Source organism: Scylla paramamosain, chromosome 20 (genome assembly GCF_035594125.1).
Source record: "Scylla paramamosain isolate STU-SP2022 chromosome 20, ASM3559412v1, whole genome shotgun sequence".
Classification (NCBI taxonomy): Eukaryota; Metazoa; Arthropoda; class Malacostraca; order Decapoda; family Portunidae; genus Scylla; species Scylla paramamosain.
Genome location: NC_087170.1, coordinates 18,318,995 through 18,344,325, shown reverse-complemented (window position 1 = coordinate 18,344,325; position 25,331 = coordinate 18,318,995). Strand labels below are relative to the sequence as shown.

The 25,331-nt window shown below is 40.2% G+C and overlaps 3 protein-coding genes across 3 annotated transcripts in view; 1 reads left to right on the top strand and 2 right to left on the bottom strand.

Moving 5' to 3' along the window:
- Positions 1 to 1,502: 1,502 nt before the first annotated feature.
- LOC135110545 (geranylgeranyl transferase type-2 subunit alpha-like) lies at positions 1,503 to 7,295 on the bottom strand. The gene is made up of 10 exons (XM_064022967.1): positions 7,136 to 7,295; positions 6,583 to 6,693; positions 6,273 to 6,391; positions 5,535 to 5,725; positions 5,006 to 5,205; positions 4,759 to 4,859; positions 4,269 to 4,440; positions 3,739 to 3,964; positions 3,006 to 3,134; positions 1,503 to 2,694 (listed from the first exon to the last, which is right to left on the bottom strand). The coding sequence occupies exons 1-10, from the start codon at positions 7,136 to 7,138 to the stop codon at positions 2,261 to 2,263; spliced, it is 1,686 nt and encodes a 561-aa protein (XP_063879037.1). The 5' UTR covers positions 7,139 to 7,295; the 3' UTR covers positions 1,503 to 2,260.
- A 219-nt stretch (positions 7,296 to 7,514) lies between these two features.
- LOC135110546 (large ribosomal subunit protein mL45-like) lies at positions 7,515 to 13,053 on the top strand. The gene is made up of 7 exons (XM_064022968.1): positions 7,515 to 7,605; positions 8,537 to 8,725; positions 9,653 to 9,730; positions 9,986 to 10,117; positions 10,597 to 10,748; positions 11,260 to 11,458; positions 11,854 to 13,053. Exons 1-7 carry the CDS (start codon positions 7,558 to 7,560, stop codon positions 12,139 to 12,141), a joined length of 1,086 nt encoding a protein of 361 aa, XP_063879038.1. The 5' UTR covers positions 7,515 to 7,557; the 3' UTR covers positions 12,142 to 13,053.
- A 449-nt stretch (positions 13,054 to 13,502) lies between these two features.
- The window catches only part of LOC135110544 (vacuolar protein sorting-associated protein 33A-like), an 11,973-nt gene continuing 144 nt past the window's right edge, over positions 13,503 to 25,331 (bottom strand). Inside the window, 16 exon segments of the mRNA XM_064022966.1 lie at positions 13,503 to 13,739; positions 14,131 to 14,178; positions 14,731 to 14,799; positions 15,318 to 18,144; positions 18,751 to 18,886; positions 19,545 to 19,667; positions 19,857 to 19,993; positions 20,718 to 20,971; positions 21,105 to 21,259; positions 21,573 to 21,860; positions 22,562 to 22,679; positions 23,269 to 23,333; positions 23,336 to 23,441; positions 23,833 to 24,022; positions 24,264 to 24,457; positions 25,032 to 25,331. The exon segment at positions 25,032 to 25,331 is cut by the window's right edge and continues 144 nt beyond it. Of these exon segments, the coding sequence (XP_063879036.1) occupies positions 18,801 to 18,886; positions 19,545 to 19,667; positions 19,857 to 19,993; positions 20,718 to 20,971; positions 21,105 to 21,259; positions 21,573 to 21,860; positions 22,562 to 22,679; positions 23,269 to 23,333; positions 23,336 to 23,441; positions 23,833 to 24,022; positions 24,264 to 24,457; positions 25,032 to 25,121 (1,806 nt within the window). The 5' untranslated portion in view covers positions 25,122 to 25,331 and the 3' untranslated portion in view covers positions 13,503 to 13,739; positions 14,131 to 14,178; positions 14,731 to 14,799; positions 15,318 to 18,144; positions 18,751 to 18,800.

Here is a 25,331-nt window from a genome sequence, read left to right as displayed (position 1 = left end):
TTATGTGCTACTGTAGTTGCATATAAAAAAATGTTGTGCTGAGACAGTGGTGTGCATGTACAGTGCTGTGTCACGAGGAAACTGCCTGAGGCTGTGACTGAAGGGGATTCTGTCCCTGCCTGCTGGAGTGAATGAAGTATTGCGTCTCTGCACTGTGCTGTATCATTAAAGTGCCTGGTTTCGTAAAGTACAGTCTTTGGTTTCGCCTTTGTCTCTGTCCTGTCCTGGGCCTGATTGTCATGTTATCCACCGCCCTGCTCGGCACAGCCACGGTGGACCCACAAACATGAGTGTTTCTGGCTGCCAGGCATCCTGAGGGTGCAGCACAGCAATACATTCAGGAATAATCCAGCTGTAAATTATAGAAAATTGGGATCTTGGGATTTATATTAGTATTTCTTAAAATTTTGAAATAAAAAATTGATTTGGCAACTTTGAGATGCCCAACACATCACAGCCATACCAGCTGGTATGGCTGACTCAATCAAGTGATAATTTTCAACAGTTTATCACCATTTCATTACATCAGTCTATGTAGAAAGCACATTAAACATGCACTTTGTTCTTTTTTCTTTTAAGTGTGTAGATGATAAGAATTTTAGGATAAATATGGAAAAATTGTTACCTTGTTCAACTACAATATAATGTTAAAATTAGGTTTTATGGAATTTATGTTGTTTTATCACAGATATATACTACTGTACTTGCACTTGATGTGGGTAACACAAACTTGAAGAAGTCAGTAAATGGGTAATGTAAAAGGTTGGGAACCACTGCTGTATATCTCAGTATGCTTGGTAATGCATATAGGCCTTGCAGTGCTGCCACCTCAATACCCTTGACCTGCGAGTCCCCCAGACCACTCTCTGCTGGTCTTGGTCAGGTCAGGTCACTCTGGAGCCAAGGTGGCAACAGCACAGAGAGGTACAGCCAACACCCCAAGTACCAAGTTAGTCTGGATCCACTAAAGTCCCCTTTCCATTTTGTGAAGGAAGACATAAAATTGTCCTCACTTGGCTGTTACCTCAAGTGAGTTAAGCAAACTAACCAGTGCACTAATAGGATCCTCACTGAGGCTGTGCATGCCCCCTTTTCTCCAAAAAAAAAAAAAGTATGGTCAGAGATTGGGAATATTAACAATTGTTGCCCAATAGGTCTGAGTCACAAGCTACCATGTCCTGAAGCCTTTCATTAGCTGGTATAGATATAAGTAGTGAAGGATAGATGTTGCATAGATTGAGTGTAACACAAACTCAGTGACAATAGTATGATGACCTTGGGTAGCTCTCTTGAGTCCTTAGGCTGGCTGGTCCATAAGGAATAAAGCTCCATTAAATTCTTTCATTTTTTACACCCTCATAAGTCTGCTTGAAATATGACTATTAGAAAAAATTTAAGAATAGGCAAAATAATGGATTTGGCCAGTGGTGCACAGTTAGATATGTTAAGCAGTCTAAAGATAACTAAATGAAAACAAATACATGGTGAAAGAACCACAAAAGTAATTTCTCAGAATCTTTATTACCATATTACAATAAATGCAACTTATTGGTACTGGAATTACTCAGCAATCCCCATTTGATTAGCTTCTGGCAATCCAAACCATTGGAGAGCAGTTTCATGTCCTCACTCTTGTTTTGTAGCAGGAGACCTCAAGCTACTGATGTGTACTTGCTCAAATGTGGCTCTGAGAATGGCTGACTCCAGTAACACTAATAGTAACCTTTATTTTTTTACCATTTTTTTATATTTAACTGTGCTTGATATTTGCATAAAACACAAGTGTGCGAGACTGTGGAATAACAAGGCTTAAATATTATACAACAAGAATAGCTACTGGCATCCAGGATTTAGTTCACTACATGCTTCATAGGCACAACATGACCTCACTTAATGAGAGTTTCTTGAAATTAAAATGGACAATTATAAATACCATTTCACTCAAAACATTTGCATGCAAAAAATGTGTGCCACCCAAACAAGGTGGTATTCAAGAATCAGAGAAGTCAATAACAGATCAGAGGAATAGAACAAAATCTCTTCTGCTTCTTTCTTGTTCTATGGCAAGAAAAGGTTCCTAGGTTAGGATGTTTGCAGCCCTCAATCTCACCCCAAAAAAAAAAAAATCATTCTTGCAAAAAATGTTATAAAAAGACTAGTATAACATAGAGTACAAAATTCAAACAAACAAACAAGTTCTAGAAATAGAAACCCTTGCTAAATGAGGGAATGGATATACAACAATAAGGCCAAGTATTTCTCACCGCAAGATGAGTGTCTGGAGGCCAGGTAGGAGTTCCCTGATGCGTGTCTCACTGTCCTCCATCTCACACACAGGGTTATTCTTGAGGTTGAGGTGTCTAAGGTTTGTCAATGACTGCAGACAGGACAACTGCTTAATGTCTGCTATTTTGTTGTTGGCCACTGAGAGATGCTGTAAGGCAGCTAAGGCAGACAGGGGTGACAGGTTCTGGATCTCATTCTGGTCTAAAGTCAGCTCTTTACATGCAATCAAGTTACAAAGTGAGGAAATAGAAGACAAACTGTTATTGCTAAGGTCCACACAATCCGTGGTTGCTAGCAGGTGGCTGTGGGTAACCCGTGTGAGGTCTTGTCCACACACATGAAATTTATCTCCATCTACTTCAGTGACTCTGTGCTTTCTGAGGGCTGTCTCCATCACCAGTTTGCTCTCTGTAAAAATCAAGGGATAATGTAAGGAGATTTTAAAAACATTTAATGTTGATACATAGGCACAACAAAGCATTAATTTGACTGAGTATACAAAACCACATTACCATACATAAACGATGATGGTGACAAAATTTGTGTAAATGAAAAATTACTTATGAAACTGCCAGCTAGTTCATCTTCCACTATAGACAGTAACAGCTACTGGGCACAACAGTGTCAGCAGCGTATTGATGATGATGTATTAGCATGCATTTTAGCCTTTGACAAGCATGTATCAAAACTAAGGTGAGGGGAGGCTGGCCAACACTTACTCATGTCAGCATAGTAGTTGTGGCGGAGAGGATCAAGGGTCTGCAGCTGGGCCAGATAGTGTAAGATGGCAGGCAAGTGGGCCCGGGAGTCCAGTGCCCACAGAACATGGACTAATGTCAGCATCACCCCTGTGTGGGAGAAAGCATTTCACCAACTTACAAACTGTTATGACATGTACATGAGAGACATGGCTTACAATAGTATACAAGCAATGCATATCTATTGTGTTGCATTTAAACTACATCACATAACTATTAGTACAAGATCTTGTTTTTTATTATATTTTTTTGTTCACTGTCCCTAGTCAGCACAATAAGTTCATGGCTAAACTTCCTCAAACAGTTCTAAAAAGGTGAACTCTCTCTTGGTTAATTCCTCACACAAACTGTCTATGCTTCACATCCATGTTCATAGTAGGTAACTGAATAGTATAATTGATAATGCTGAAGGGCTTCTGGTGAAATTCATGATCCACCATTGATTGTTAAAGAAGCTTGTTCCACACTCATTTCATGTAAATCTTAGTGCATCACCAATTTGTGAAGTCACTACAAAGAAACATGGAGAATGAGATCATGCAAAAGTGATGCTGAAAACAATGTTGTTTAGATGTTGCAGTATATCAGAACAGAGATTTTTTAAAAAGTAAAGCAGGAGCCACTCCACCTAACCAAGAACATGTGCATTCTTGTGATTCTAGAGTAGCAACACAAATACACAAAAATGGCTTACATTTGTTGTCAGGGTCCAGCTCATCAAGAGTGGTGCAGTTCTCCTTCACCTCTTCCAGCGTGGAACGAGTGGTGTCTGAGAGTTCCTCCCCACATACCTCCATGTTTGCCACCCACTCCAAGGCTCGAGCCACTCCTTGACCCACCATGAGGCTTCTGGTGGGCTGGCCAGTTTGGCTCAGGTTGATACTGTGTTCTTTATCCAAAGGAAGGGACAAATCTGCAGCCTGTGAGCAAATACTTTCATTATGATCCCCTCATTATTTCCATAAAAGGACAAACACTATGTATGTGCACATACATACTTGTAATGTGCTGCATTATGGCTTACTCAATAAACATTACACAGACAGCAGTAATTCAATATTTACGCTTATAATTCAATATTTAGGTATTATATGAAATGCAATCCTGACGTTCCAGGGATTTGAAAGATGCATAGGAACCAGTTTCAGTATGCACTTGAGGAGTCAGAAGTAATATGAGAGAGCCTACAGCCAAGTTTCAGTACAAATAGAGGAGATAACTCACCCAGACACGTGAGTATACACTCTTGTCTGGGGCCCACCAGCACAGAGGGGCTCCACCATTCACTCCATCCACTGTTGTCTCAGGCACAGCACTCTGTGGCACAGGCTGGGAGAACACACACACCAACTTCCCTGCCTCTCCCTGTGTGTGTATGTATCCAACCTGAAGCAGCCTGGAATAAGGAACACACATTAACTCCACACAAGAGAAACAAATGTTTTTGCTTACTTGGTCAGCATGGCAAAACACCTACACTTCTCTAAGTGGATATCCCATTTGAAAGTTAATCCCCAGGTTATTAAGAGTTTGTCTCTAACTGGATGAGAAAGAGATTTAGACTGATATGCCCTTATGTAACAAACTGATGAACTTTAGGAGCACTGAAATTAATGAAGCCTGAAGCTGCACTCCATTCCTAGGATGTTTGGTTGGTCATTACAAAAAAAAAAGTTCTATAGCCAGAATTCAACAGTTAAAGTACTGGGATTACCTGGGTCCCTTCTCCTGCCTGCCAACCAGCCATCGTAAAAAGAACCAAGGACTTTGGTCTGATGGATCAGTGAATACAGCCTCCACCACCATTTGCAGCTCCTGCAACACAAATATAGTCATTGCACAATACAGCAATAACTGTGCATCTGTATGTTGTGTATACTATTTACTATAACCTTCAAGGCACAACTCTGAAAATAAATTCTCTGCATCAGTTTCACAATGCAGGGTGTGGAGTCGTGTACCTTGATGAGGGCCTGTTCTGCCACAGGGTGTGGTGAAGTGGCTGGGGGAGGATGGACTAAGGGCAGAAGCTTAGAGCGGTAGTGCCACGCTGAATAATTGCTCAAGTTGTGTTCAATCAGCTGCTGGGAAGCCTTCAGCTCATCCTCAGGCTGCTGCTTACTGCCAGCCACCACAAACCTCCGGTAATCCCAGCAATGGACTGGAAGACCAATGAAAATTACTGCTTATTTAATTATGAGTTTTTAGGCCATGCTCTAAGATGAAGCTACATGGTAATATTTTTTAATCTTATTTGCTGACAATTATTACTTGAAATTTTCTAAAACAATACAAATACATATCTTACTAAGACTGGAAAAGAATGATACAAAAGGTTACCTGGAGGATGAAGGAATAATGAGATATAAACACACAAAGCAACATAGAACAAAAATCTGACACATGACAATGAGATATAAAGGAATTAAGTTTTTAACAGTGGTGATTTTATCAGAAAAGTAGAGCTTTCCTCCCAAAGCAAGTACATACAGTTCCTCTCATCCAGCTTGAGGTAGTTATCACACAGCTTGACCTCAGCAGCCCAGGGTGGGTTGGGGAAGTTTTCCATCACCCAGCAGCGATGGTGCCATGCACCGTAACTCTTATGGTTCTTCCCAAGGCAAGCCACTATCATCTTCAGCTCACCCTGTAACACCTCAGACCATGACTCTTCATCCTCACTGGGGAAAAAGATAAGCATAAATATACACTTAATAAATAAGACAATATAACATTTTGCCTGTCTGATGAATGGCTTATGGTTCAAGGAACTCTTCTGGGAGCAGTTTGAGTTGTGTTTGTAGGTTCCTTTATCATGTCAAAAAGACAGTTGGAAACAAAGGTGTATATATTTTCTTACACTCCAAAATTTGAACAATTAATTCTTTTTTTTTTATGAGTAACTAAAAGCCTTCAAGAATTTGAATTATTATTATTTTTTTTTTTTCAGACTACTAGAAATCTGATATAATACACTTATATATTGTTTCTGGTACATCAGTCAATATTAAGCCATGACTGTCGGAATCAAATCCCATACAAGACATCATTGTCTATGCTGGTTATCCAGATGTTAACCCAAACAGTGTCAGCCTGCTTATACCCCTTGACCCAACACAATACTACCCATCAATTACCTTGTTGCTCATTTTTCTCATTACCAAATACAGAAAAAACTACATTACTGAGGTGATGACCTGAATAGCAAGGTTAGCTTGATTCACCCACCTCTTCCCAGCCAGCAGTGCCTCCCGACGGATATTCCAAAGTGTAGTAGCATCAGGGTTGGCAGCCAGCAGTTGTGCAGTGGTCTTGAGGCACTCCTCATCATAGGTCCCTGAGGCTCGCTGCACATGTGGTGCAGCAGGTAGGCAGGAAAATCATATAAGAATGAAGAAAGTGTATTTGTCTTCCTAGACTAATAAGATGAAATTACATCATAAACAAAGAGGAAGAAGTGGAACGGAAAAATTAGGGAAGGTTGTGAATTAAAAAGACATGTCTGATGTTACTGTAGATTTGACTTTGGACAAATTACCTTTTCAAAGACCTTTGATAACCCCGCAAGATAAAGTTTTTGTTTCTCTTCCCGCTCTTTCTTTTTCTCTGCTGCTTGCTCAGCTGTTGTCTTAATCTTCAGCCGACCATGCTGTCAACAAAATTCACTGCATTAGCATTGTATGAGCTGCTGGAACAGGTCAAGATGCTGCTCTCTTGTATGTTACTGTTTCTGACAATTTCAATTTCTTCAGTATTCTTTCCACATCACCAATGCACGACACACACTAATCACACTCGTCCATCCCTATCCTGACCTCACCTTTCCTAGAGTTGAAAACTAATCAGAAGAGTATCAACACACCTGCTGACCTTTAGCCCAGAGTGATGTGGTCCTATCATATACTTCAAAATCACCACGTCTCAAGGCAACATATAATGCATCCCATAGCCAATGAAGGAGGCTGGTTCAAATTAGTCAAGGTGCAGTTTTTCATAACAAACAATATACATAAATAATGAGATGGACATGCTTATTTTGTACCCTGAACTCTTAAAGTTGCATCTGGAGGATAAGACGTAGGGAGCCGTACCATGATTATTGTGAGGTGAGGTGAGGTGAGGTGAGGTTGTAAGTTTGGTCCGTGTGTCACCTAGTCAGCTGTGTGACGTCACGTGTTTACACCCAACTGCTGCTGATGATGATTACTCATCTGTGTACCATGCATTATTATAAGCTTTCTTTTTTCACTATAAATAAAGTAATGTATAGTATATGTGTGTAGCACATGGTCTGCTGTAAATACTAAATTATGTTGTATAATTATATATCTCTGTATGTAAAAAAAAATAAATAAATAAAGGTGTTCTATTTATTTGCCATCCTAACTACTTTTTTTTTATTAACTCATATTTAATTTACTTAGAATACAGGCTCTTCCAAGTGTTATATTGTAGAATATAAAAAAATAGCAAAGTGGCTCGACAGTCGCCACTCTTGGCTCACAGCTGAGGCATGACTACCGCACGGCTCACCGTGAGATTATCGCAATTATCTCTCCATGTAAGTTACTTGAAGATTTCTAGAATGCTGTCATATGTTCATGTATGTGTCATTACTTCAGTGTCACGTCGTCACGGGTCAGGACTGCTGACTGAGGTACAGGGAACGAATCAAAGCTTGTCTCGTGCCGCGGCAGGCGACGTATTGTGTTTGGTCACTATAGGACTTGGGAGAAGTTCTGAGGACTTTGGCACTCAGGGACTGCTCGACACTGCAGAGCTCCCCCTACCGCCTAAAGAAGCCTAGGGAATCAGAGTTGCATGCGGGAGGCACTCTGAAAATTGGGGTACCTTAATGGCGAACAATTAACTTGACATGCCCTTGCTGTTCAACCTATTATTTCGGGGACTGCTCCCCCTGCGTCCCCCGAGAGGTATTAACTTAACTTTGTATAATAACCTAACTGAGAGGGTTGCATTCCCATTCTAGTAACCAAAGGGAGGGGGTGATTGAGCCCTCTGCTTCGTGGGGAGGATCTCTCTCATATGGGGTAGTGTGGTGGAGGATGACAGCCCAGCACAGCAGCCAAGAAAGACCACAATGCAGCAGGCAGCAGATAACAAAAGAAGGTCCAGGCACAAAATGAAGGCCAAAGCAGCTGGCAGGGCGGGCAGCATGTGGGTCAGAGGAGACAGGCAGGGAATGTAATGCCAAGCTGTGCATTTCAATTGATGGTTGTTGGAAGTTTTGCCTTTGTAATAGTACTCCTTGATGTACTCCTTCTCAATGTATGATTTTTGTGTTCTTTCTTTTATAGTAAAAAAGTGTGCATGTTTTCTTGTTTGTTTCATATTACTCTGAATGGGTACAGTGTTGTATTCTGCAGTAAAATCCTCTCTTATATAGGTGTTGTAGTCTTATATTTCTTTGTCATTCAGTTGTGTATACTCATGAGTTGTAGCTAACCCAAGTGGTTCACTCGTTTGCACAGGCCTTGCCCAGCATACGGTCCAGCTCAGTTCCGCTGCCCCTCTTAGCGCCAGCCTCCATCCCCACCCAGGCACAGCTCACCTGGGTCTCCTATGTGCACCGGGATCCCAATTACAAACACTTTGCGCCAAACTTCGGCTTCAAGAGGAAACACTATATTGAGAAATTCAAGAAAGACAGGAAGCAGAAGGTGAGTTCCTGTGCATGTATGATTGGTTGTCTCTGTACTGTGCTTGATTTACACTTGTAAGTTAGCATCTGAGGAAGCCTAAAAGTAAGAACAGGAGATCATTAGCTACTGTCCACTTTGGATACTCTTGATCATGTCTGTTGTATCCATTCCTCTGCATATTGTCATACTCTTCCATACCACACTACAAATGATTCTCTCTCTCTCTCTCTCTCTCTCTCTCTCTCTCTCTCTCTCTCTCTCTCTCTCTCTCTCTCTCTCTCTCTCTCTCTCTCTCTCTCTCTCTCTCTCTCTCTCTCTCTCTCTCTCTCTCTCTCTCTCTCTCTCTCTCTCTCTCTCTCTCTCTCTCTCTCTCTCTCTCTCTCTCTCTCTTCTATGTGCAAAGGAGACTGATCAAGGCACAGGAAAGGAGTGGGGACATCCATGTAATTAAAAAAAAAAAAAAAAAATCCGTGGAAAAATTTTTAAATTGGGTACTTTAACACTTGCAGCCAGTATGAAGGTGAACATGTCCATCATTTCCTTTTCTCTGCTTTAATCCCTTGTATGGTCAGTCACTTATTATATTGCTTTAAATGTTGATAAAGTACATCTCTGTTGGTTAAATCCTTGACATTAGCTGTTGTGGATACAATTGAATGTACTTGTGTCATACTTTTAGCAAAATTTGGAAAAAAAAAACAGTCATACATTTGCCTTAGAGAAAGCTTTTATTTCATATGCTGGTTGTAGAGCACACATATTAACAAACATTTTGACACCAAACCCGACTTCCTGTCTCAATTCATGGAGGAGATACTGCATTCTGAATATTGCAAAACTTTTTTCCTTCGGTTTTCAGTTCTTACATCACTCAGGCTGGAGGCGCCTCTTATATCAGCTGATGTCATGTTGATGCTTTAGTTATGTACTTATGTTTGTTTTCAGTTCATCAAGGTTAACCTTCCTGATCCCAATGAGAAGGATGACTATGACTCCATGACACCTGAGGAGATAAGAGCTAAGGTGTGTGTATAAATGAAAGCTACAAAACCAGACATTTTGTAGATTTTGGATACAAGTTCTATATATGACACTCAGCTAAGATTAAATTCTGTATATTCTCAAGGAAAGTGTTATAATGGTGTACATCTTTTTTTTTAGTTTATATATTGAAAAAACATATCAGAACTGTTTATATATGTGTGAAGGGGTGTTGGGATGAGTCATGTGGTGAGGGGGGCAAGGTACAGATGATGCCTCAGTACTGCTGTGTTACAGATGAAAGAGAAGGGCATCAAGCCAGTGCGCCCGTGGCAAGAGCGTCCCGTGTGTATCAGCAGCACCACCTCCACCTTTGAGCCATACGTGCCTCCTGAGGGTGATGGCAAGGTCTCCACACTCTCCACTGCAGTGAGTGTCACTTTTCACAGGATGATGAGCCATCCAGGAACTTGTGTGTTTCTGTAATAGGGCTTATCTCAGCAGTAAACTCTACCACTGTCTGCAATAAAAGTACATCATACATACACATACCAAGGCTGTCTCCCTAAAAAAAACAGGGGGTAGCCAAGAAAATGCATATAGTTTTTACACACATTCATTCATACCACTTTTTTAGCTCCTTGGACATGATGGAAAAGAAAAGTACTCATGCCCTCCCATTGTGGGGATCAGTCACAGCTATAAAAATACTCTGAAAAAATGTAACCATGGATGTTTATAGAATTTTATTTGGCGATGATACTGTGTTTTGCTCGGGTAAGTAATATTTATAGGGAGCTGTATGCATTTTGTGTCAAGGAATCAAATGCAAGTAATTAAAATTGATTGTAGTGTGTCTGTGTGGTAATTAAAGTCTTGTATTGCATGGCCAAATTTATTCTTTACAGGGGGCCAAGCAGAAAATAGAACGCTTGGAGAAGAAAGGCAAGTCCATGATGGCAGTCCGGAAAATCAGACAGTTTGATGATGATTTTGACCCAAAGTTGTTTGCTGCAGATGCTCAGGAGATTTATATTGCTTCACACAGAGCTTTGGCAGAGTAAGTGCTCTTCACTTCTTAGGTTGATGAACTAGATTAAGTTAGCTGTACCTTGCTGTACAAAAGGAGTTTTAAGGGATTCACTTTATCCATCTATCCAAAGGGCATAAGGACTTCTAACAGTCTTGCTTTGCTTGCTGAAAACATTCTCCTCTACTAAAACCTCTTTCACATCTATTTAAGTGTATCCTTCCATGTGCCAGGAGATAGAGGAAGGATGTCATTTCTCAACATGGCCAGCCCACCATGTCATATATTGCAATACATTTATTGCCCTTCATGGCTTCTTCCCAGTGTTTCCATGCATAAGTTACTATGTAACCAACTTGATAGTAACATGTTCTCTCCAAAATATTCTCATTATTTTATGTGTTGTTTTGTAAAAACATCCATATTTTTCATAACATATCATAATGTAACCTTTAAGCAGGTCTTTCAAGTATAGAGTGGTGTAATGGCTGAGTAGATTAGACCTGGCAGAGGAAGTACTGACTGCACTCTACCATTACAGCGGCGACATGAACAAGCTGCACCAGTGTGTGACAGAACGAGCATTTCCATTAGTCACCCACGAGAGTCGCCACAAGACTATCCGCTGGCAGTTCCTTGGGTCACTTGAGCCACCACGGGCTGTGCACATCCGCTGCACTGATGTCATCTCCAAAGAGAATATATTTGCTCAAGTTACCGTCCGCTTCCACACCAAGCAGGTATGGAGTTTGCTCAGTTTGGTGATGTATCCTCTGTCTTTGTAATTTAATTTGTCCTAAGTGATAGATGACATTGTTACATACAGTCAGTCTTCCTCTAACAAGATAATTTTCTTCTGCAAGGCTGTCTCATCAGAGAAATATTGTGCTGTGCAAAGGGTCATGCATTCACCCAGACTTCCCTGATGCAACTGCCATTGAAGATAGAGTTGATATGAAGCATGTGGATATTTTTTGGCCACTCTGATAACTTGAAAATGGCCAGCTTCAGGCAGGACTCACACTAAAGTCACTAAGATCACCATGTCTGACTGCTGACCACAAAGCCACTGCTTCACTGCCAGTGTGGCAAAAGTATAACTGTTTGATGTTGAGATCATTCCTTCCCTACCCAGACCCTGGCAGTGTATGACCGGTTTGGACGACTGCTTCATGGCTCAGAGGTGGTGGCAAGGGATGTGCTGGAGTATGTGGTGTTTGAGAAGCATATGGCTAACACATACGGACTCTGGCGTGTCCATGACAAGATTATTCCTGACTGGATGCCACCAAAACAACCAGTCCGGAGGACCTATAGGGTAAAAGAGATGGAGGAGGAGGAGGAGGAGGCTACCCCAAGCAAAGAGGAAACATCTGAAGTCGCAGACTCACAGAATGAAAAACCTGCTGTTGCAGTTGCCTAAAATAACATATGTAAAGAGAATATTGAATAACATGTAAAGAGAATATTGAATGCAGTGAAGTTTTATGATAAATTAAGGCCTGTGATGTATTTATTATTTGTAAGAATCAACCAAAGGGCTTTGTTGATCAATATTTGATAACTCATTCCATCCTGGAGCATCTGTTATGAGGGTGACTACAACACAAGAGCCTGTAACTCTCTCCATTCAAACATTCCCTTCTTGCTTGTTTAAAAACTTTGCCTTCCTCTTCTTTTAATGCCTTAAACTTGCATTGACTTCCTTTACAAACTTCTCTTCATTCTCTCAATGTAGGCATACTGTCTTGGTTGTGTTCCTTTACATTCACAATTTATACTACTTGCACATCTCTTGTGCACATTCTTATTGCTCTCACCTTCCCATCTTGTCCCTCCACACAACCCTCTTTGATAATTAATTTCCACAGCACATGCTCTCAATTTGTCCTATTCTGTGGCCTGGTCTCTGATCCATACAATTTTCTGGCAGGAGAATACTATTACTCAAGCCTCCCTTTGCATCTGTAGACACATTTCTCCCTTTCATGACTTAGGGTGGTTCTTACCTCCCAAAACTTTCAAATCTTTCCTACCTGTTTAGTAGACACATTTCTCCCTTTCATGACTTAGGCTGGTTCTTACCTCCCAAAACTTTCTCTCAAATCTTTCCTACCTGTTTAATGCACACAAAATCCTTGTATTTCTTTGTAAAATTCTTCCATCCCTCAGAAATCATGTTGATGTAACAGCTTTATGGAGGTGCTCATGGTAAAGAATTATTCAGATCTGAACAAGGCAAAGGTAATGAAAATGAGTGGTGGCTCAGATCTTAGAAGAAAAGTGATGTTATGTAGCAACTATTTGAAGACTGTAAATAAATCTACTTATGTTATATCTTAACTCACACATCATAATTTATACAATTTAGGACTTCCAAAATGTAATGTGAAAAAGCTCACCAATAATCTGATCTTCATTTTCTCTACAAGACTCATTTCCTGTGGTCTTCATCTCTTGCCTTATCTTTTATTATCAGTTCTGTAGACAGCATTGATTTTTCACCTTATTGCTCCTGCTGGATGCTTCAGCCTCCATAACTAAGCTTGGATGGCAAGAATAATAATAATCTACTTCATAGTGGAATAAGGCCAGTCTTTCTCACCACAATCAACTTGCAACATTTGGTGGTGTTCAAAATGCCAAACATGCAGTCCCACTCGTCATGAAGTTAACTTGGTGATTCTAATTTCTGTTGATAAGTAGTTCACAACCTGAATTATCCTTCAACCACCCATTCTATGAGTACTGATAACCAGTTTACACACATGGTAAGCATACATATTTGAAGTTATATTTTTATTCATATATGATAGTTACACAAGTGACAACTCAATAAATACAATCATACTTCAAACAAAAAATATACAAGTTAAAATATTTCAACACATTTAACAGCATAATCAGAAAATTACAGTAATCTGAATGTTATAATTCCAATACTATACTACCAGAACTTACCAAACTATCGTGCATCCTTCCCTTCATCCCCCAATCAAGCACCGTCCTCAGAGCAGCTGGCTGAAAAGAAGCACTCACAATTAGCAGAGTGCAGCCATCACCCACACCCTGCCCTGCTGCTCCCCAGACATGTCGTGGAGAGTCGTGTTCAGAGCCCCACAAGAGGCCAAACATAGCGTCTCCACATTGCTCTCTGCACCTTGGGAACGCCGTACTTGACACACAGGTTCAAGCAGGAGCTGATGTGCATAATGACATTACAAGTCTAACTTCGGCCTGTTGCAAGACTATGGAGAGGATTGTAACATTTATAATTATACTGAATTAAATTTACCCAGCTAATCAATATGGATTTAGACACGGCAGGGCAATGGATGATCAATTACTTAAGATATACAACTTTGCCAAACAAGTGGGGAATGGATGTGGTGCAGAATTTACTAGTACATACCTGCCAGAAATCAAGCGTTGAGGCATCCAATCTGTTCCAAGTGGCCACCTGGAAGAAAACGCCCACAATTAGCTGAATCTGCAACTGTCCCACATACCCCGCACTGTTATCCGCCAGACATGTCAAGGAGAATACTGTTCAGAGCCCCACAGGAGGCCAAACATAGGATCTCCATATTGCTATGTGCACGTTGGGAACGCCGCGCCTGACACAAAGGTTCAAGCAGGAGCTGATGTGCAGGATTTAAAACTTTACACTGATACATACACGGGTGAGACAATACATGATTCAAAGGAAATAACTTGGATTGAAGTATCAGCTCCAATGTGTCTATCGATATTCTGGAATACTTCTATGCGCAGCTTCACTACATTCAAAAAGGTTCTACTCGAAGCTACACGTGATTTTAAAGGTGTTTTTACGATTTATTTCAAGGCCATAACACTTTTAGCATTATTAAAAGGAAACAAAAGCTTAAAAACCCGGCTAATCATCTCTGTAGCCTTTGAAAAAGAAATCATAGTGAGAGCGCAGTTCCAGAGTACAAGGCCGAGTGATACCAATACTAACTGCCTACTCTTCATTTATCACAACACCTACCTCAAGTCAAGGCGTCTCTGGGCAGGGCATCCCTCCTCATCACTCGCCAGCCAGACTCATAGCAGCCACCTGAGAAGAAAGGCCCACAGTTAGCATAGTGTGCAGCCGTCCACCACTACTTCCTGTACAGGTGCTTAACAAAATGGGTCAATATATGCTGAAAAGACATGTCGTGGAGAGTCGTGTTCAGAACCCCACAAGAGGCCAAACATAGCGTCTCCACGTTGCTCTCTGCACCTTGGAACGCCGCGCTTGACACAAAGGTTCAAGCAGGAGCTGATGTGCAGATGTTAAGTAATAGTTATGCTGCTTCATGTATTGATGGGATGTGGTTTAAAAAATACATTTACTATTCACTCTGAACTAGTTGTAATCGTGGCGGTCATTGAGGTAACTAAACTAATAAAATCACGACACCAAGTCAGGATGAATCGGGTTAGGAAATGGACTGAATTAAGTTAATTTTCAGTTTCACTCAAACCTTACGTTTCCTGCGACAAATGGAGTTAATTAATAAATTTTCTGCCTCCATACTCCAGGCGGCGTATTATGACTTACTCATATACTATAACCATATGGATAGTCACCTCTTTCAAGACCCTGGCCACGTGTACCACCAGGAGCCACCGATGACCAACATCCCCTCTCTTCAGTGTCCAGCGGTAGAAGAACTCAAACAATGTCTGAAGGGCAGGACAGACGCAGGTTGCTTGGTTCTTTCCCACTTTGCATTTCAGTATGTTTCCATATTTTGTTGTCTTGACCATAACATTTTATTGATATTAATAGTCTTTGTGCTTTTTCATTAGTAACAAATACTCTTACACTTTTTTTTTTATCTCTCTCTCTCTCTCTCTCTCTCTCTCTCTCTCTCTCTCTCTCTCTCTGGGACCATGCAAAGATTTTTTTTTCTTTTTATAGTCTCATGCCCGAACCTAATACAGAATCCATCTACACATCCATCTCACTAGATCCTTAAAAACACCCTTGAAAGCTCCAATTTCAGCTTACAAAGGTTCAGGCCATGATCTATCGTTTTTCGCAAAATAAAATCTTAACTAGGATGTTATTTTGGCAGTGGATATTTGAGATCACGACCTAATTTGCAAAAATATGCTTTGTTTTCATATGCGGATAATGAAGGCAATTATAAGATTGAATTTAGGGTAAACTTCGCTAATATTTACAGGCACTGGTAGCGATACATAACTAAGACCTAAAAGTAATCACTCATCCAACCAGCAGTTTGGGTTTTCAGAATAAAGATAATGTAATAAACAACAGCTTTCTCATCTACCCATGTTTACTTAGTGAGTGTCAACAAGGATTCAACTGAATACTGTATCAATCAATGATCAATATCCATATGACTCACCTGGTTGACTCACCTGGTTGGCTACCCTTTCATAACACATGTGTATAGGCAAGTAGAGGTTATTTCTATGAATATAAGGGTAGCACGGATCTGCAGGTACTCCAGTCAGCAAGATTTCAATACTAAGGCAAGCTGTTCTATTAGTAATGCCTGAGTTATGTGCCTTTTGCAGGATATTAAGATAGGAAAAAATACGTACTAATGGTTATGCCGAAATAGAGCGTGATAGGATTCTACATGGAAGTAGTCTATCACCTTACAAGAGAGGAACATATTGCGATGTTTATTATCTTAGTAAGCTCAGATAACAGGGATTTATGTTGTGGCTCTATCAACAATTGGTACTCAGTGGCTGGTGGCCAAGACATTTGAATCTCCCAAAACCAAAGTCAGCAGTTTTTCACACCTGCTGTCGCCTCACACCATGGTTACCCATATCATGAACTAGATGTTGAATGTAGCATTCAGAGGTGTCTAGACAATTATGTCTATAGGAAATAAGGGGATCACATCTCCTATGTATATATATATATATATATATATATATATATATATATATATATATATATATATATATATATATATATATATATATATATATATATAAAATGAAGGTAATACATGCATTGTATACACACATCAAGGAGTGTAGATGATAATAACATAATGACTGACATGAATGTTGTTATTATTATTATTGTTTGATTTGTATCGCCTTCCTTCACTCATTTCATTTTACATATGTAGATGTACTTCTCACCTTTTTCCTTCAGTTTGTCTTAATCGTTTCCTCACAGGATAAAATTCTACCAGTAGAATAGGATTTTGCTTTGTATTTTTGTATCTGTGGCCTTATAATAAAATAATGTATTTTTAATAGGAATGTATTTTTAACTCTCTCTCTCTCTCTTGCTCTACAAATGCCACCATATAAAATCTAAAGGGACATAATTATAAGTCAATATACATACACAAGAATAAGCACCCAGGTTTAAGTGCCCCAGATCACACATTTCTCTCCTCACCCTTCATTGGCTCTCTCTACCATATTCCCCCACCAATTCCTTCCCATCTTCCCCCACCAATTCCTTCCCATCTTCCCTCACCATACCCATCAACCCATTCACATTTTCCCCCACCTTGTCCATCTAGCCACACTTGCACATCTTTCTCTACCTTACCACACCCACCACTGCACTTCCACATTTACTTCCCTATCTATATCTCTTGTCTGTTCCTGAGGGTTTCCATACTTATATAACTCTATTAATTTCTTCTCCTTGTGTGCTATAATCCTCTTTTTCTCATTTTCTTTCACATACGTCAGCACTCTTTTCCCCACTTCACTCTGTTGGCTTTCACTCACTGCATCCATCACACTTCTGTACTCATTCTCTCTCTCTCTCTCTCTCTCTCTCTCTCTCTCTCTCTCTCTCTCTCTCTCTCTCTCTCTCTCTCTCTCTCTCTCTCTCTCTCTCTCTCTCTTTCTGTCTCAGTCACTCTACATTTCATTGCTTGATCTGTATTTTCATATCTCAAACACTTTACTCCCAGTTTCATTCATCACTGTAAAGCTGAACTGATCAGTAATTTGGTAGTTTAATATATATATATATATATATATATATATATATATATATATATATATATATATATATATATATATATATATATATATATATATGAATTAACACAAATAAGGATGGATGATAACTTACATAGGAAGTTCAATTATTTTAAATCACATTTTTTCAAATTTTCTTACATATACATGACAGTCTATATGAACTTCAGACCTTCTTTAATTAATATAAACCATACAAAAGGCTACTGAATTCTTACTTAGCTTGTTATAATCTCAACACACGCTTTGATGATAAACTCTCAGGGTCACAAACCAATATACTGCAATGTCCTCTTCATTTAACAAATACTTGGACTGAAGACTAAATCTTGACAAACAGCAGCCCTCCATGGAGAGTGAAGAGGTAGTATGGTAATATATCACAGGCACCATTCCTCACTTCACTTGCACACACCTGAGGAAAGAAATAAATGCACCTGTTGTCAGATTATAGTCAGCTTTCTCTCTTCCACTCAACCTGCTAGGAATAATCACTTTCAGTTTCATAAAAAAAAAAAGGACTAACTTTCTACCTAATAATGTTTGTCAGGGAAAGGGATGTTTGATGATGTGGGTCTTGATAACCCTCCCCAACAGTTCCTAGTCCTTATGATCAAGTTTATCCTACTGAGTACCCTTTTAATTTAATCATCAGCATTATCATTATTATCTATGATCGCAAAAAAGTGGGAGAAACTCATAAACTGTCCAGTGCCATAAAGGGAAATGAGAATGTTGATGATGAGTATCCTTATAATTTGGTTCTGAGGACTAAATTCTGTCCAGGTAAGAGAAATGAGTGAAATATGGAGATGAGAGGAAACACAGGATGAAAGACAAGTGTTACTGTTATTTCTCTTAACATTGCTGCACCCAGTAAGGAAAGCAACAACTGAAACATACGAGAAATAAGATATTCATAATTCTGCTTCATCCTGTGTCCATCCTCTCATCGCTACAAGACACTACAAGGCACTGGAAATCAAAGAATATCAAGGAGATTCATTCTACTCATTCATACCATAAGACCATGCAACTCCTAGATAATGTGGAGGCAGTTCTTCTCTTGGCTTATGTCGGCAAAGGCTCAGCAATTGACTCCAGGAAAGTATCCCCATTGATGATCTTGGTAGTGGCAATGATGTACTCAGGCCCACCTGGAGGTATGAGGGATTCTGTTATGGTCTCTTACCTGTGTCTTACATGTGGCAGTCCCTGTACAATACATGCATACCTATATCCATCTATCATCCCTATCCATAAATTTGTCTAGTTACCTTAGCAAAGGAGTTATAGGGAAACACAGAGGGTTGAAGAAGCTTGTATGTGCATTCTCATACCACTGCCAAAATTTAGATTATGTAGAATGAGATCTAGCTAATTCTCATTGTCATCATGGAGAAAGGGAACCTGTCTCAGTTAAAAGGCAGCCAATGCTACCTGTTCAAATATCTCATAACATGCAATGATAAATGAGACATTCCGCATTGGTTTTATTGTAGATTTCTAGATGCATTGCTAAGCAACTTAAATAAAATATTGCCAGTTCCTTTAATATATATATATATATATATATATATATATATATATATATATATATATATATATATATATATATATATATATATATATATATATATATATATATATATATATATATGTTGTACAAAAAATACTACATAAAAAATGCACTGACAATATTTAAGAAAGTACTAAGGCTAAAATATCTAGGTACTCTAATCAGTTAAAACCTTCTTCTTGGCAGCCTGCTCTAAGTGTTACCAACACATGTTGTCTCAGCCAGTGCCAGCCCACCTTGGTCAACCCGGGAGGAGAGGAAGCGCAGGGCAGCAATCTCTGAGTAGGTGCAGCCGCCGATGAAGAAGACAAGCGCTGTGCCGCCCTCCAGCCCACTCTGCACTGAGCCCCCAGACCCTCCTACAGCACCAGAAGAAATCAGGGATTAAATAATTTATCACATTTCAAGGCAAAAAGACGAATGAATTCTCAAGAAGGTCTGGCAAATCCTCACTGCACATTATGATCCCATCATAAAATGATGGTTTGATTGATGTATAGTGGAGCTATTGTAACACTAAGTGAATAACATAAGGAGCCAATGTTTACTTCTCTGCCTGAGGGCGCTGGGCAGCTGCTGCGTCTCGGTGAGGGTGGGTCCCGGTAGCACCTGTAGCACTCCAGTGATGGCTCGCCACCCTGGCACCTGGAGGAACTCAACCAGCCGGGAACTTAAGGGTGCGTACCTGATGATGTAAAAATGTAATGCAGGTAATATTAAACCACTGGGGATATGAGTGTGTTACTGAGGTAATTCTGGTGAAAATGTAACTTGGGTAAAAGCAAACCACTGTGGATGTGTCTGTGTTACTTGGGTCATTTACATAACAAAAATTTCTTAATGCAAGTGGTGTTATTACAAATTTCATAAGTGCACTGAGGTCTCACAAAGCTTAACTTTCAAAGGTCACAGAGATTGTTACGTAGTCAGGTTCCCATGTCTCTCTTCCATCAACAGCCCTGAATGTCTGTCAAACTATTATTTAGAATCATGAGAACAATCTTAAAAACTTTAATAACTTTCATTATGTCTGAAGTTGTCAAGTTATTTTAAGCCTGGAACTAAGTATATTTACCCTGAAAAATATTATTTATATCAAAGCCAACATACAATTTATACCAAGTAAAGAACTTGAATAAGGCGCACTCTATACAAAACTTATATGGTTCAAGGAATAATGTCACAAAAAGGACGAGTAGCCAGCAAGAAATGCCCTTACTTGATATTTCAAAAGCTTTATCTGCTATAAATGCTTATCTGCTAAATAAACAAACAAAACACAGAAATACAAATAAAGTAATAAAATATACTAAATCAAACATATAGTAATTCATTAAAATTTGGCGATGGATAAAGATTCTGGAGATTCAGTGAGTTACAGCTTGACAAGCAGCACCTCACAGCCTCACCCTGAGTGGACATAGGCCATGTCCGTGGGGTCATGCTCACTGACGTCATCCACAGTCAGCTGCAGAGTCTTGCGCACCACAGCGTAGGTGCTGCGGCCCTGGTGGGGGTACAGCAGGCCCGCCTTCTCCAGGTTTTCTAGGGTGAGGAAGTGCTGGTAGCCGTACGTGTGAATGATGTCGCGCTTGTAGTGTTCCAGCACCCGCGGCTTGAGGCCACTGTTGACTGTACACTGTAGGCAGATCAGCCGCAGCACCTGGATCACAGGAGACACGGCAGGCACAGTGAGGGAAAGAAAGGGAGTGATACCACTGCCACAGAATTACTTACCATTCTCTCTGGTACTCAGCATTATTCAACAGCTTTAAATGAATGTAACTTTGACTCACAGTATTAAGGGATTCCTTTTGTGCTATACACTGCTCCACAAAAGGGTTGACTTTATCTGTGTCTAGTCCCTTGAGAAATTCTTGCTCCATCTGCAGAGCCGGCCAAAAGATTCCTTGGGTTATCCTCTCCTGGATCAACTCTGCTATTGCTGTGTCTGTCAAGAAAGTACACAGGCTATTAGTATTTTCATTAATATATACATTTTGGTAAGCACTGCATCTGAAGCATATGAAATATCAGCTGCAAATGTTATTACCATTTATCTTTTTACACATGTAATCAACAAGACATTCTCTGCAAACCCACACCAGGCAGTTTGAATACAAAGTATTCAAACTGGGGAAAAAAATATCTTTTACATCTCTGTCTGTTTAGCCATCAGGACATGTCCTATCTTATACTGTCCGGTTTCTTTCAGCAAGCACACACACACACAAACACACACACATACACAATCAGGGACCTACGGGTGGCCACACTCTGTTTATATGCCTCCATCTGTGGTATCTTCTGTACAAACTGCTTCAGCTCTCCCACGGTCTTTGCTGTGTGTCTCTCTTCATACTGTGCCACCACCGACTTGGCGTGGTGGGACAAACGAGGACCCACGGCTGAGAAGTTGAAGTCCCTGATTTCGGCATACAGTTCCTCAGAGGAGTTGAGCTGTATTGTCTTGATCTCGGAGGCGTTGTCCACTGTGCCTGAGTCTGAGTTGGACTGTGCTGCAAATTTCTCACCAGGCAACTTGACTGTGCCTGAGAGGATGTGGATGTTAAATGAGGTGATGATAATGCTGATGATTGTGATGAGCTTTCTGGTGTATCAGTATTCATCATCACTAGTCACTCTATCATCACTATCTTTTTTTCACCATTATGACCACCATTTTAAATATCACGGTGTATCAATATTAATCATTACGGGAATGTGAATGGAACTTTGCATGGTTTTCTTCTGTCCATTGTGTTCTTTCAAAAACTGCTTGTCTGTTGAATTTAAGACACTTACAGTAATTTAGGTAGTTAGAGATACATAGTTATGAGTAGGCAGAGTGAATGAATGGCAATAAAAGAGAAAATATTTAGAGAATAATGACAATAACATAACAATTACCAATCACAATTATCAATAAAGGTTTAAGAATGACCTGTCTTAAGGAACTGGTATACAGAACTAGTATATAATGAAGGTTAGCTTACAATTGCAGTGATGAGAGAGAGAGAGAGAGAGAGAGAGAGAGAGAGAGAGAGAGAGAGAGAGAGAGAGAGAGAGAGAGAGAGAGAGAGAGAGAGAGAGAGAGAGAGAGAGAGAGAGAGAGAGAGAGAGAGAGAGAGAGAGAGAGAGAGAGAGAGAGAGAGAGAGAGAGAGAGAGAGAGAGAGAGAGAGAGAGAGAGAGAGAGAGAGAGAGAGTGAGTTTAAAGTGAAGAGATATAGCTATGCATGACAGCAAACTTACAATTATTTATGGTGAAGAACTGGTCAATAAGTCCATCGTAGGTGAGCTGTGTTGCCAGGGGTGTGATGAGGTCCACCGAGCGGTCAATGAGGATCAGCTGGTCTATCTGTGGTGTCACCTGCACCACACAGCAAAGAAAATACATGATGATTTTGTGCTGGCAGTTCATTATCACCACCATCATTATCATTACCTTGGAAGCCTTACTCTCCTGCCCTTTTGACATGATTCACTGATGTACAAGTCACACTAAGTTGAAAATGCATTACAAAAATTCAATATATCTACAGTTGATTCCAATTTATAAATTTTTTTGTTTTTGAATGTTTTCTTAGGGAATACATCTCATTTTTAAATCTCAATTAATCAATAATTAGAAATCCTGCACAACAATACATCAAAAAGAGACACAAATTACTACTGTCATATTGGTACATTCTACTTAAGACCACTACTTGTTAGTCCACATTTAATTTCTTCTAAACACACAAGAAAAAAAAAGTCAATTGATTATCTCTCCTTAGATTATAACTCATCATTCAGGGAAATATAAATGGAACTGTGCATGACTTTCTAACTGTCCATTGTATTCTCTCAAAACCTGTTTGCCTGTTTATTTTGAGCCACCTTTCTAGATTGACATTTCTATTGCCTCACCATCAGAAGCTGACACCAGACCTCCCTCCCAGCTGTGCCTCCACACTCACCTGTGGCTCGTTCCCTCCCATCTCTCGCCTCATGCGCACCATCAGCTCGTACACCTGTTTGGCAGCTGCCCCTTGCCGTAGATGTTGGGGATGAGGCCGAACACTCCTTGGATGGTCATGAGGGCCTGAGCCACAAGGAACAAGCACGTTGGGTCACCACCTAAGTGAAGATCCTGCAAGAGAGAGAGAGAGAGAGAGAGAGAGAGAGAGAGAGAGAGAGAGAGAGAGAGAGAGAGAGAGAGAGAGAGAGAGAGAGAGAGAGAGAGAGAGAGAGAGAGAGAGAGAGAGAGATTTGGATCCTTCATTGTTGGGTTAAAGATGCATGATATGATATGGTTGATAGAAAAACTGCACAGCAAAACTGTAGGAAATTATATGTTTGCTAGGAAAATTAAGGACACATTAAAATTCATGTATAAATTATCCTGAGATGATAATAATATAAAAACCTTTTGCTTCAAATGCATGACTGTTGAAACCCATGGGTAAGATAGTGATGATGATGATGATGATGATGATGATGATGATGATGGTGATGATGATGATGATGATGATGAGACTCACCCTATAACACATGGGCAGCTCCATGGAGGTGAGGTCGCTGTCCAGGCGGTACAGCAGCAGCGGCAGCTCCCTGATGGAGGCAAAGGTACCATGCACCCCATGTTCCTCCAACCTCTGCTCACACAGGAGGGAGACACGAGGTACCAGCCACAGGTGGTAGTCCTTCTTCCCACCGCCAAGTGCTTCCTCCCTTGGATTTAAGGTCTTTTATTTAACAGTTTGAGAACTGTACACCAAAAAAAGTACCATTGTTGCTAAGAAGTGGAAGTTCAGATATGAATTAATGAAACTGTGTGAAATATAAGGCTTTCATTCCAAGCTTAAAGTTTAGGAATTTATAAACATGCTAACATCTTATAAACAATAACATGGACAGACATGGCCTAACAGATGAGCAAGCCTGACAACACCTCAACCCTCTAGACTCTCACATCCGCAGCTGCTGGTTGATGAGGTCCATGAGCTGTGTGTGTGCCCGACTTAGGAAGATGATGTGGGCTACGTTGTTTGGTGGCAACTTGCTGTTGTTGATGTAGTACATTTTGCACACATCATGGGTCCGCAGGAAGGCATAGTCTGCAACCTGACTGAATGGTCCTGCAAGCTTCTCGTCCCACACAATGGCCTGTAGAAGAGATGATGGTGCTTATGATGCAAATGTGTGATATAATTCAGATATTTTGGGGAGAAGGAAAGGGAAGATGCGTTGTAAATGAGACTATCTTTTCTTTTCTGTTTTTCTATATAAGAGGGAGGTTTTAAGACAATTATCCTTCAGTTTTTGAAAACTGCCTCTGACCTCTGTTTGGGGACTGGTGCTTCAAAGAATCTTTTTTTTTTTTTTTTTTGTTGCCCTTGGCCAGTGCTCCTCTTATATAAAAGTAATAATAACAATAATAATATCAATAGATAAAATAACGAGGGGCTCTGGTCAAGGGCCACAACAAGTCAGGTAGTCAGTGAGTCAGTTGGTCAGTTATTCAGTCATATCAGTTAATAATTCAATAGGTTACTTAGTTAGCTAATTAGTCAGTCAGTTGGTCAGTTAGTTAATTACTCAGTAACTCACTAAAACAAATCAATTTATACACATCAGACTAACCAACCCCAAACAACCCAGCATGCCGCCCCTCCCCCCACAATAATAATAATAATGAAGAAAAAAAAAATTAGCCAAACACACCAAATAAATCCATTACCTTAGTTCCTGGGATGCCATCGAGGAGCTTAACTAATTCCAACCGAGTGGCTTCCCGTATAAGGGCGAAATCCACCTTGCCTCCTGTCATCTTCTGAGCTCCTGATGGTGTTTGTTTACATGTATAGAGGAAGGAACCTGAAGGGGGCGTGGCTTGTGTTTCCAAGAGGGGGCGTTATTAAGGGTCATTTAGAGTTTAATATGAGGTTTTTGGGGTCAGGAAATGAGAAGGAAAATTTATGAGTACAGGAGAGGAAGGTTATGAGGTGTCTGGTAAGTGGTGTTTTGGTTACGGGTGTAT

Bases quoted from the DNA above. Each gene is read 5' to 3' on its own strand.
- LOC135110545 (XM_064022967.1), bottom strand. The intron at 5,206-5,534 runs GTATGTACTTGC...TTGGTCTTCCAG, and splicing joins CAAGCTGGATGAGAGGAACT to TCCATTGCTGGGATTACCGG. The intron at 3,965-4,268 runs GTGAGTTATCTC...ATTTGCTCACAG, and splicing joins GTGTATACTCACGTGTCTGG to GCTGCAGATTTGTCCCTTCC.
- LOC135110546 (XM_064022968.1), top strand. From the start codon at position 7,558: ATGACTACCGCACGGCTCACCGTGAGATTATCGCAATTATCTCTCCAT. The intron at 7,606-8,536 runs GTAAGTTACTTG...TCGTTTGCACAG, and splicing joins TATCGCAATTATCTCTCCAT to GCCTTGCCCAGCATACGGTC. The intron at 10,749-11,259 runs GTAAGTGCTCTT...CTACCATTACAG, and splicing joins TCACACAGAGCTTTGGCAGA to CGGCGACATGAACAAGCTGC.